General features: G+C 17.4%; 3 protein-coding genes across 3 annotated transcripts in view; 2 read left to right on the plus strand and 1 right to left on the minus strand.

Annotated features, from left to right (window-relative positions):
* Positions 1–2,108: 2,108 nt before the first annotated feature.
* Positions 2,109–4,598, plus strand: PGSY75_1468400 (putative zinc finger protein; the record flags this gene model as incomplete). The annotated part of the gene is made up of 1 exon (XM_018788363.1): positions 2,109–4,598. The coding sequence occupies one exon, from the start codon at positions 2,109–2,111 to the stop codon at positions 4,596–4,598; it is 2,490 nt and encodes an 829-aa protein (XP_018639735.1).
* A 742-nt stretch (positions 4,599–5,340) lies between these two features.
* Positions 5,341–6,735, minus strand: PGSY75_1468500 (derlin-1; the record flags this gene model as incomplete). The annotated part of the gene is made up of 6 exons (XM_018788364.1): positions 5,341–5,371; positions 5,487–5,639; positions 5,744–5,883; positions 6,051–6,144; positions 6,300–6,373; positions 6,583–6,735. 6 exons carry the CDS (start codon positions 6,733–6,735, stop codon positions 5,341–5,343), a joined length of 645 nt encoding a protein of 214 aa, XP_018639736.1.
* A 1,694-nt stretch (positions 6,736–8,429) lies between these two features.
* The window catches only part of PGSY75_1468600 (putative aminophospholipid transporter), a gene marked incomplete at both ends in the record, with an annotated part of 6,189 nt that continues 2,118 nt past the window's right edge, over positions 8,430–12,500 (plus strand). The window contains 2 exons of the mRNA XM_018788365.1: positions 8,430–9,587; positions 9,675–12,500. The exon at positions 9,675–12,500 is cut by the window's right edge and continues 2,118 nt beyond it. Of these exons, the coding sequence (XP_018639737.1) occupies positions 8,430–9,587; positions 9,675–12,500 (3,984 nt within the window). The remainder of the gene's footprint in view (positions 9,588–9,674) is intronic.

Genomic DNA, 12,500 nt, shown 5'->3' on the forward strand with positions numbered 1-12,500 from the left:
AAAAAAAAAAAAAAAAAAAAAAAAAAAAAAAAAAAAAAAAAAAAAAAAAAAAAAAAAAAAAAAAAAAAAAAAAAAAAAAAAAAAAAAAAAAAAAAAAAAAAAAAAAAAAAAAAAAAAAAAAAAAAAAAAAAAAAAAAAAAAAAAAAAAAAAAAAAAAAAAAAAAAAAAAATTTTTTTTTTTTTTTTTTTTTTTTTTTTTTTTTTTTTTTTTTTTTTTTTTTTTTTTTTTTTTTTCTTTTTTTTTTTTTTTTTTTTTTTTTTCTTAATACAAAAAAAAATTTATACAACATGTGTATAAAGCATAGTATTATTAAAAATATTGTTCAATTAAAATTTTACCTCATTATTTTTTTTTTTTATAAAATTCGTATTTTGCTTTATATCTAATTTTACACATTTACATAAATATATATATATATTTATTTATTTGTTTATTTATTTTTATTATGTCTATATCTTTAAATGTTTATATTATGTTATATTAAAATTTTATACGTTGTATTAATTTTATACTTTTTACTTTAAATTGTAACATGTACATTTAAATGATAAAAAGGAAGATCAGAACAAATTATATTTTTAATGAAACCATAGGGTTTCCACTTTATATTTAAATAAATATATATATATTTATTTATTTATATTTTTTTATTTTGATATATTTTAGTTCATTTTATATAATTTAAAATTTTTTAATCAAATAAATTCATCTATTTTGTAGTACTACTTATATATGTACTCATATTTTTTTGTGTGTATTTGTGTCTTATGTTTTAAATTAACGAAACATATTTATACTTTTAAAAAAAAAAAAAAAAAAAACAGAATTTTTTTTTTTTTTTATTTAATATATAATAATAAATATAAATAAATATAGATAAATATAATTTAATATTATTAGAATCATATAGATTATGTTATATAATAGTTTTTTTTTTTTTTTCGTACCAATATAGTATATGTAGTTTTAATTTATAATTTGTCTATATTTAAATTTTGAATTTTTTTTATCTTTTATTATTTTATTTTATTTTTTTTGGTTATTAATTTAATTTTTCTCATATTATTTTATATTTGATATTTAATATTTCTATAATAATAATATCACCAAAAAAAAAAAAAAAAAAAAAAATATATAATTATATATATATATATATATATAATATAAAATAAAAATAAAAGTAATAATTTTTTTTTTTCTTAATTTAATTCTGTTTTGTTTTTTTAGTTGTATTGACCTATAATATTTTGTTTTTATGTGATTCTATAACTAAAATAATAAATTTAAAATATATATATATATATATATATATATATATACTTATTTGTTTATTTATTTATCATATCTTTGTATTTATATCTTTAAATAAAGGATTTATTTTAAATTAAATTTGGTTTTCATTTTTTTAATTTTCATATATATAATCTTTTTATGTCTATTATGCTTTATTAATTAAGAATCTATAATATTTCTATTAGTAATAATAAAAGTATATTTATTTATACTTTTTTTTTGTAGATATACATATATTGTTAAAGTGTACACCTTGTGAACACATATATATATATATATATATATATATATATATATATATATATTTACTTATAGTTTTATTCCAAATTATTAAGTTATTAATGTAGAAAAAGAAAAAAAAACTGAGTAATCATATACATCTACAATAATATATCTATATTTTTTTTAGTTGTCTATATATTTTAAGGTTTTTTTTTTAAAGAGTGTATTATGTTATTGAACAATATAAACATCTGTTTATATATTTACATATATATATATATATATATATATATATATATTTGTAGTATTTTATGTGTACTTGAATTAATTTTTATTCTTTAAATTGTATTTTTGATTTTTGTTCTTTTATTTTGTATAATAAAAACTTTTTGTTATATAATAGTATATATTGATATAATATACGGTGTATTTTATTTTAACTCATTCTGTTTTATTTTATTTTATTTTATTTTATCTCATTCTGTTTTGTTTTGTTTTATTTTATTTTAACTCATTCTGTTTTGTTTTGTTTTGTTTTATTTTATTTTATTTTTTTGTATTATATAATATTTGTCTTTTTATTTTGAAGAAGATGGTTTATGCCACACTTTTGAGTGAAGAAGATTTAAGTCGTTTTCGAACGAAGCAATGTAAGAGATTGTTGAATGGTGGTTGTAATTTTGGCTTGGATAGATGTCAGTATAGTCACAATGAATTTTGGAATAGGAGATGTCCATTTTATTTAAGTGACTCATCTTTTATACGTTATATTACTGTAATGTGTCCGGATGTAGAAACAAGAGGTGATGGTTCTATTAATAGTTTATGTTTAAGAGGAGGTGAATGTCCTTTTGCTCATTCTACTGAAGAAATATTATATCATCCTCTTTTTTATAAAACAAAAAGATGTGAAGATTATAAAAAGGGGTCTTGTAATACTTATTATTGTCCTTTTATTCATGGTTTAGCTGAGACGAGAGTACCTGGTACTTACAAGTTGCCATTTACGAATGGAATTGATATGCCCAATATTCCAAATGTTATTATTGTTGATAAGATAGATATATGTAGTAAAAATAGTAGTGGTATTATAAATGATAAATATATGAAAAATATGTCATTTAAAAAGAGAAGTGATATACAACTAGGACATATAGATAATAATGATATACATTGTAATAATAAAACAAATAGTATGAACTGCGCACTTTATGATTCTATGGATACTATATCTAATAAAAATGATATGAATAAAAAGGCTGTTGATAGATCTAATTTATCTTTTAATAATGCTGTATTTAATAAAGATAGCTTTTTTGATTTTTCTGAAGAAAATATTAAAATGAATATGTTAAATAAGAAAGGTACTTTTGACCATATAAATAATAATACATACTCAAGAAATAGCATCAAAGATTCTATTAATTCTATTGGTTCATTTGAAGCAAAGAATATGAAGAATAATAACATGTGTAATTCTCAAGGTAATCTCTCGAGTGTTGTTGGACATATATCAAATGATAATAAGAATGGTATTAATGGTGTGAGAGCAAATAATAATAATCCAAACAACAACAATAATAATAATAATAACAATAATAATAATAATAATAATAATAACAACATTAAAGATAATGATAACATTAAAGATAATGATAATATTAAAGATAATGATAATATTAAAGATAATGATAATGAATGTAATGATAATAATAAAACGAATAGACAATCGAATGGTAAAAATGTGAATTCTTGTAATTATAATGAATTTGTATCAAGAAAATTAAATGGAAGTGTTTCTGGATCATATCAGAATGTGTGCAGTAAAAATATTTCACTTAGTACAAACAATTCTACAAGTTATATAGACACAATTAATACTCTTAATAAGAATTATAATAAGAATTTGAACATACTAAAACTTAAACAGAATCATTCAAGTTGTAGTACTGATGCTCATGAAATAAATTTTAATGAACATGAAGCAACAAGTGACGATGCTATAGAAGATGAAGAAGATGAATATTTTAATTCTGAGAATATTGATTCAACTGTATCAAATAGAAATAATGAATTAGAAAATATTAGTGGTGATACCAAGTTATCAAATGTAACAGTAGAAACAAATTTAAATATTGATAGAAATAATGAAATAAATTTATTAGAAGTTATTAAATGTTTGAAGGGTTTATGTGAAAAAATAATGAAAGGAGACTTAACATTTACAACTGAACAATGGGACAATATTGCTCAAATAACATATGAAATAGTAGCAGTTATAGAATTTAATAGAGTAATGAAATTAAAAAAGACAGCTAATAAGATAAGAAATGATATATATAATAAGAATAAAGATTTCATTTTTAATATGCAAAATAAGGACTATAAAAAGGAAAGAAATGAAAATGAAATGGAACAAGAATTTTATACAAATGAAAAGGATAAAATTGAAAAAACACTTTGTACTAATATTGATGATTTAATTGAAGAAAAAAATAGTAATATAAATGCAATAACTTTAGATGTCAAATTAAAAAATTATGATGAAATTTTTGAAAGACCTAAAAATGAAAAAGTAAATGATATAAATAGATTAAAATATTCATTAAATGAAAATATATATATGGAAAAAGACAAGAATAATAATATAAATAAGGAAAATTCAATTTTATTCTTAGAAAATGATGAAAAAAATAATATTTTAAATAAATTTAACTTTGACTTTAACAAAAGAGAAGAACATATATTTAACAATTTAAATGAACTTATAAATACTGAGGACAATGAATTAGTACATTTTTATCAAGAACAATTAGCACAAAACTTTTTAGAAGAAAAAAATGATTTAGATATTATGTCAATGAAACAAAAATTTATTCCATCACATATTAATAAAACAAATATAATCAATGATAATAATGATAACAACAATGCTTTACAAAATATAAAAGATTCTTGTTTTTTAGAATATTATAATATAAATAAAAGTAATAACTTAAACTTTAAAGATAAAAATGATAACAACGAAAAATTATCATCACAGCAACCATTTGTATCTTTTTTCTCTTTCTTATCAGAATAAAACTTTATTATCTATATAATAATTATGAACCAAAGCATGTCCACATAAAATATATATATATATGTATGTGTTCTTTTAACACACGATCATAATTATTAAAATAAGTATACTTTCTAAATGTATATAATTTATTTATTTATTGGTAATATATTTTTTATTTTTTTATTTTTTCATATTTTTTACTTGAGAATATTTACTTTTTATAAAAAAAGTCATATAAACTAAAATTTAATTTAATTTTAAAAAAATTATATAATTTAAATACACACAAAAAAAAAAAAAAAAAAAAAAAAAGAATAAAATAAAATAAAAATAAATTATAAAATGATATAAATTAATCTTTATATTTAATAAAATATATTATAATATATCACATATAAATAATACATAAAAAAAAAACTATTATATATATAATATATATAATATGTTCATATAAAAAAATGTTATATTTTTTATAAAAGCACGTTCAATTAAAATGTTGGTGTGAATTTTTTTCCTTTATTCTTTTTCGGCTTCTTTTCTTTTCTTCTATTTTGAAATATACACAAAAATTTGAATAAATAAAAACAAAAATTGTTAATTATACAAATGTGGATATACAAATATGGATTAATATATATATTTATAAAGAGATAAGATTTTCGTTTTTTTCTTTTTTAACATTAAAAAAAAAAAGAATTTGAATTAAATCATATATGAATAAATAAATATACATATATATATATATATATATATGTTTTATTTATGACGAATCCTCTTTTAACAACCACTTCCTACAAAAAAAATATATATATATATATATATATATACATATAAATATATTTATATAATTATTTATAAAAAAAAGGTTCATAAAGTTTATTTTTAAATGTATTTTTTAAAACTAACAATAATCTTGGGGTCTTAAAAATGTTCGTATTTTTAGCAATGGGCATATGGGGGAAGATACTTGTAAAGAAAAAGTAAATGTGTCCAACAAGTATTCCAAAAAAATTATCATTCGAATTATAATCTACAATTAATGATAAGAGTGTTAAAGCCCTAAAAGATAAAAGATGTTTATAAGTGAATATATGTATGGAGGTGAAATAATTACACAAGTATAGATGATATATATATATTAATATATATAATTGTTTATGTACCATGGTAAATAAGAGGCTCTAATTGTAAAGAAAAGAATTGTTAATCTTGTTGTAGAATTGTTTTTACTCCATATGTAGGTAATAACATTTATTATACAGCTACTATAAAAATATACACCTCCAAAGATGTATGATACCCCCTGAGTTAAAAAAAAAAAAAAGAATTAATATATTATTTTCATATTTATTAAGAGTTAATGTAAACTTGGTAACATTGTGGTAAATAATAATAATAATATATAAATATATATATATATATTCTTTTGTTTTTTGTTTTTTGTCTTTTATTTATTATTTTCGATATTACTAGTAGCATACAACAGGATAAAATAATCATCCACAAAAAGTCAGCAGAATTGTTTCTGAAAGTTACCTCTTCTAACGAGCTACAATAATATATTCTAAAAATAAATAAAATGCATCATATTATATATATATATATATATATATATATATATAATATATATAATTGAAATGTTCTAAAAAATTGGCTACAACGCATACATTATAATATTAGGTATTAATTTTTTTTTTTCTTTTCTTATAATAAACATACAAGACGTAAACATCCCAGAAAAAATGTATACCAAAGGACCCAAAATATAAAAAACACGTAATAAGTCGCCAATACTAAAAAAAAAAAATAAGGAAAGGAAACGGACAAAAAAAAAATATAAAATAAAATATAATATAAAGCTGTAAATATATATATATATATATATATATATATATTTATACTTACAATATTTTATAAATATTATTTCATATAAAAACATTAAGATATCAAAATCCATGTTATTAAATAATATCATTATGTACATTTATTTTCATATCATTACCTGATGCTCTCTTAATACTAAATTCCAGTTGAGATATAAACTTAATGGAGATATTATATCAAGGGAACATAATACCATTAAAGCAAAAGAAAGGATTAGATATATTCTAGTTATTAATGGTACATTACCTAATACATCACTTAATTGAACCATTTTTTTTTATTGTTTTTTTTTTTTTTTATACTTTTATATAATCTTTATGTATTTTTATCCTTTAATTTTTTTTTTTTTTTTTAATGATTGTTCCTTCATACATACATATATATATTTATGGTTATTATAAAATGTCACAAAAAAAAAAAAAAAATATACATATATATATATATATATATATATATATTCAAATTTTCTTTAATTTGTGATCATCATATATTATATATATAATATATTTTTTTTCCTTAACATATATAAAAATACAAGTAATATACAATGTGTGAGTTTATATGCACATAATACAAAATGATAATATATATATATATATATATATATATTATATATATGTATATGTAATTTATTTTATTTTTGGAATGAAGGAAATATTTTATTCCGTGAAATTAATATAATACATTAGAAGGAGAAAGGATTCATCCTTTTATATAAGTTACATTTTGTAATTTTTTATTTTAAATAATAAGGTAAGATTGAAAATAAAGAATTTTTGTATATATTAAATATTTTATTGTATAGCAATAAATCATACATATAATATATATATATATTATATTATTATTTTATGACATTTAAATATATATATTATAAAATAATAATATAATAAATGATAAAAAAAAAAAAAAAAAAAAAAGTTAAATAAAAAAGAAAAATATTTATTTATAATATATATATATATATATTATATATATTATTGCACTGTAAGTTATATCAAATTTTTATTTATGATTAAAGGCCCAAAAATATTGTTAATTTATATATTTTTATTCTATTAAATAGAATATAATGTTATGTATCCTATATTTATTGTATGTTTTATTTTATATCTTATAAATATTTATCAATCTAGTTTTATATATGTGGATCATATGAGTATATCATTGATATCTAATTAGTATTTTCATTAAAATGAAAAAATTTACGTGAATTATTACATTATAACTTAATATTATATATATATATATATATGATAGATATTATTTTTTTTTTTTTTTTTAAAACATATTAATAATATATTTAATAGTAAATATAAATTGGCTAACATTTTTGTAATACATATTTTTAAAATATTAATTTTTATTAGTCTTATCCTTTTTTATTAATGAAATGTAGGACATTATGAAAAACATCAAATTGTTTTTGTTTCTTTTTTTTTAATTATTATGTGATGATTTATTTTTTACATATATATATATATATATATATATATATAATTTGATCGAAAATAAAAAAAAAAAAAAAAGTGGTAATAGAAAAATTTTCATTTTACTTAAAACGATTCAATATAAATTATATTTTTTTTAAAAAGTTTCGTTTTATATCTTAGGTTTGTCTTTTTTTTTTTTATTATTAACCTTTTTTAGCAATCATATATATTATTTGTATAAGAAAAATATTTATGTCTAAACAAATATTTTTATTCTCTATGGTTCATAATTATATTCATTTTTAAAATATTAAAGAATTATTAAGAATAAAATCTGTCTTTTGCTTTCTTTCTTTTTTTTTTTTTTTTTTTTCTCTAATTTTTTTATTTTTTATATTTTCTTTTAATATTTAAAATCCTCAATTATCCACTGTTCCTCTTTCTGTCTTCACATATATATATATATATATATATATATATTTTCCATACAACACCTATGAATCCATCGACCTTTTAAAAATTCTTTACATTGATGATGTTGAATAATAATTTAAAAACGTTAGCTTTAAACATACCAAGAGATAAAGAAATCAAATACTATAACTTTTTCATAAGAAAAGTGGAAGGTTTATTATTTTATATAAAAAAACGAATTATTAATATAACATGTTATTTAAAAAGCTTTACCTGTAAAAAGCGTTATCCTTTTGATGACGATCTATATGATTATGAGGAAAAAGTCGAAAAAGGAAACAATGTATATGTGTATGCATTATTATATCCTATAATAAATAGTTTATATAATATTATAAATTTATTGTATGCAATATCATTTAAGTATATTTTATGTCTTTTCTTTAATGCTATTAGAAAAAAGAAAAGGAACAAATTAAATGATAATATTATTAGAATAAAATTAGAAAGGAATAAAACCATTTTGAAAAATTATGATCGTTGTATATTTTTAACAAATGATATCAATAATTGTATATGTCACAAACAGATTATAGAAATCTGTAAGAATTTTATAAACAATGTAATATATCATGTACATAATTTAGAATTTGTTAATAATGATAGGGAAAAAATTTATAAGTGTTTAAAAAATTGTAAGAATATAAATAGAATGAAAGAAATGTTCATAAAAAAAATTAAGCATTTATATAATTTTGATTTTGAAAATGCTCTATATTTAAGTGACGAATCATTAATAAAAAAGAAGTTACATTTTAAAAATACATATGAAAGTAATCATTTTACTTTTTATAAAAATAAAGAGAAAAAAGGAAAATCTGAAAGAAAATTGGATCTTATAAAAATATATGATGAACTATATCTTCATACATATATTATAAGAAATAATTTAAATATAAAGAGTAGGATGAATATTATTAATAATATGTATAATAGAAATATACTTTCTATATTTATTAATATATTCTTTAAAAATTGTACAAATATTATATTTATAATTTTTTTAATTGCATGTATATTTCAACAAATAAGTATAATTAAAACTAGTCATTATCTATATTTTTTGCAAACCTTTTATTTTATATTTATATGTTGTATAATAAGAGATATGTGTATTGTTAATAAGAAGACAGAACATATGAAACAAATAAAAAGGAAAACATACAAAAGATTAACACCTTTGGGGTTAATAGATGTCCTTTATTGTGATATTAAGGTTGTAAAAAAGTTAAAAAAATAATATATATAATTATATATATATATATATATATGTTTATATATTTATATGGCCCTTTTTTTACAGGTCGGAGACATTTTGTATTTACCCCAATTTGAGGTAATACCAGCTGATATAATTTTACTAAAAAATTGTACTGATGATGATATATTAATTTCCTCAAAAAATTATGATGGATATAAAGATTTGAAAATAAAAAAATGTGTAAAGATAACAAATATATTAGCAAATATTTATGATATATTTTTAATGAAAATAAAAGTTCTTATTGAAAAACCTCACTGCCATTTTGATCGAATGAAAGGATTATTGTTCTTATTAAACTGTAGTGAGGTCACTAATACAATTGTAAATGATATAACAAATTTAGAAGATATATATTTTGGGAAATCAAATGTATATAATATCAGCAATAAGAATATTAATAAGGATAATATTTCAATATGTCAATTTATTTTTATATATATTATACAAGATACTTATGTTGAATTATCTTATAATTTTCTTAAATATTTATTTGCTAGATCCATACATTGTTCATATAACACAATGCAGGAAAATAAAACAAAAAAAGTGTTGAGTCCTTGTGAATTTTTATTAAATAATAAGAAAGATATATTATCAAGACAGGTTGATAATAATAATATTAATAGTTCTTATTACAAAAGAAATGAAAAAAGTATTCATTATAGCAGTGATAGTTGTAGTTATAGTAGTGATGTATATTTATGTATGAATAAAATAGATACATATCCTATTTTTTGTAGATCAAACGATGAAAATATAAATAGTAAAAATGATGTTATTATAAAACCTTACAAAAATAATAATAATATAGAAACAAATAAGTCAGATTATACATCAGAAATGTATAATAATAGATTTCCTACTTATTATGATGATATTTTTAATTTAAAAGAAAAACTAAATCATAAATTATTTAGAAAATATAAGGAATCAATAAATATTGATAATATAATATGGGATGAATGTACTCTAATAAAAAGTTCGATTTATGGTTTAGTTATATATACAGGTATAGATAAAAAGTCAAACATTATAAATCAGAATAATAAAAAAAAAATAAAAGAGAAAAAAAAAAATGATATTTTATTTTGTAATGATATGAATTATAAAATGAAAATATTATTACTTACAGTTATATGTATTAATTGTATTCTTTGTATAAATGAAGAAAATCTATTAGACCAAAATATATTTCTTATATATATAAAATATTTCTTTTTATTATTAATTCATTTACCAAATATTAACTGTTGTTATATTTTTATAATACATAAGTTATATTCATTAATATTATGGAATAATAATAAATTAATAAATACAAATAAAAATAAAAGTAGGTATACAAATGAATATATAAAGAATCATCATTTTAATAATAATATAATATATAACTATAATATAATAAAATCATTATATAATACACAATATATTTTATATGACAAAATCGGTACTTTATCTAAAGATAATCATCTTAAAATACACAAGTTTGATTTTATATTTGATGAATTTTTAATAGATACACATAGTACTCTCTTCTTTCAAACCTTTTTCAAGGTTGTAGATTTCAAAATATTCTTTCATTATTATATAAATGACAACAACAATAATAATAATAATAATAATTATAATAATAATAATAAGGAGGAGGAAATCAATAAAATGATATTACATAATATTCATAAATACCATGATAGTTATGATATCATAAAAGACAATTCAAAAGTATATAAAAATATTTTTCATAAAATAATAAATTATAGTTGTAGTGAAATACATAAAATATTCTTAACATTTTTATGTATTTTATTTTGTAATGATATTATAATAAGAAAAATGAAACGTTTAAAAATTGAGGAGAAAATAAAAGAAAGAAACATATATAATATTAAAGATAAACATATATATAATATTAAAGAAAACAAAGATACTATTAAGCATAAAATATTATTTTCAACAAAAGAAGAAGAAACATTATTCTTGAATTTTTTAAGGTTTTTAGGAATGCAGTTATATTATCAAAATAATTATATATTTCTCCTTTGTATAAAAAATAATATATCTATAAAAAAGTGTGGACATATTTCACAAGAAAAAGAAAAAAAAAGAAATAGAAAAAAAAACATTATATTAAATAAACAGGTGAATAATAAGGTAAAGCACCGAAATATTGATTTACAACAAATTTATGGATTTCAAAAAAATAAAAATTGTGATAAAAAATGGAGTGTTAAAAAAAATATATTCTTTAGTAATTCTTTAAAAAAGGATCATATTTTTAACTACTCATATGCAGAGAGTCAAAGAAATATAAAAATAATAAAAAAAAATAAAGGAATCAAAAGTAAGCATCTTGATAAAACACATGATCATTTGAGAAATAATCATCAAAATGAATATAATTCTACAAGTCAAAGTGATAATTGTTGTAGTGATTATGACGATGATGATTATGATTATACTTCTAATAATTGGAGTGATAGTGATAGTGATAGTAATAGTGATACTTCGGGATGTTCACATTTTAAAGGAATAGAAAGGAATCATCATAACTATACTTATTGTAACAATAAAAGAGCATTAAAAAAAAAAATTTATGAAAATGAATACAAGAAAAAACAAACAGAATGCCCTTTTAAAATATTAGACATTTTTCAATCAAGACAACCATATAAACTTATATCTATTTTAATGTTATACAACAATCAAATATATTATTTATTGAAAACATATGATGAATATACTATTTATATGTTATGTAATCAAGAAAGTAAGGAAAACAAAAAAGACCAAATAATAAAATCTATACAGAATTTATTAAAAAATGGATTTGGTATATTATTATTTGCTTATAAAATTGTTCCAAAT

This window comes from Plasmodium gaboni, chromosome 14 (genome assembly GCF_001602025.1).
Source record: "Plasmodium gaboni strain SY75 chromosome 14, whole genome shotgun sequence".
Taxonomy (NCBI): domain Eukaryota; phylum Apicomplexa; class Aconoidasida; order Haemosporida; family Plasmodiidae; genus Plasmodium; species Plasmodium gaboni.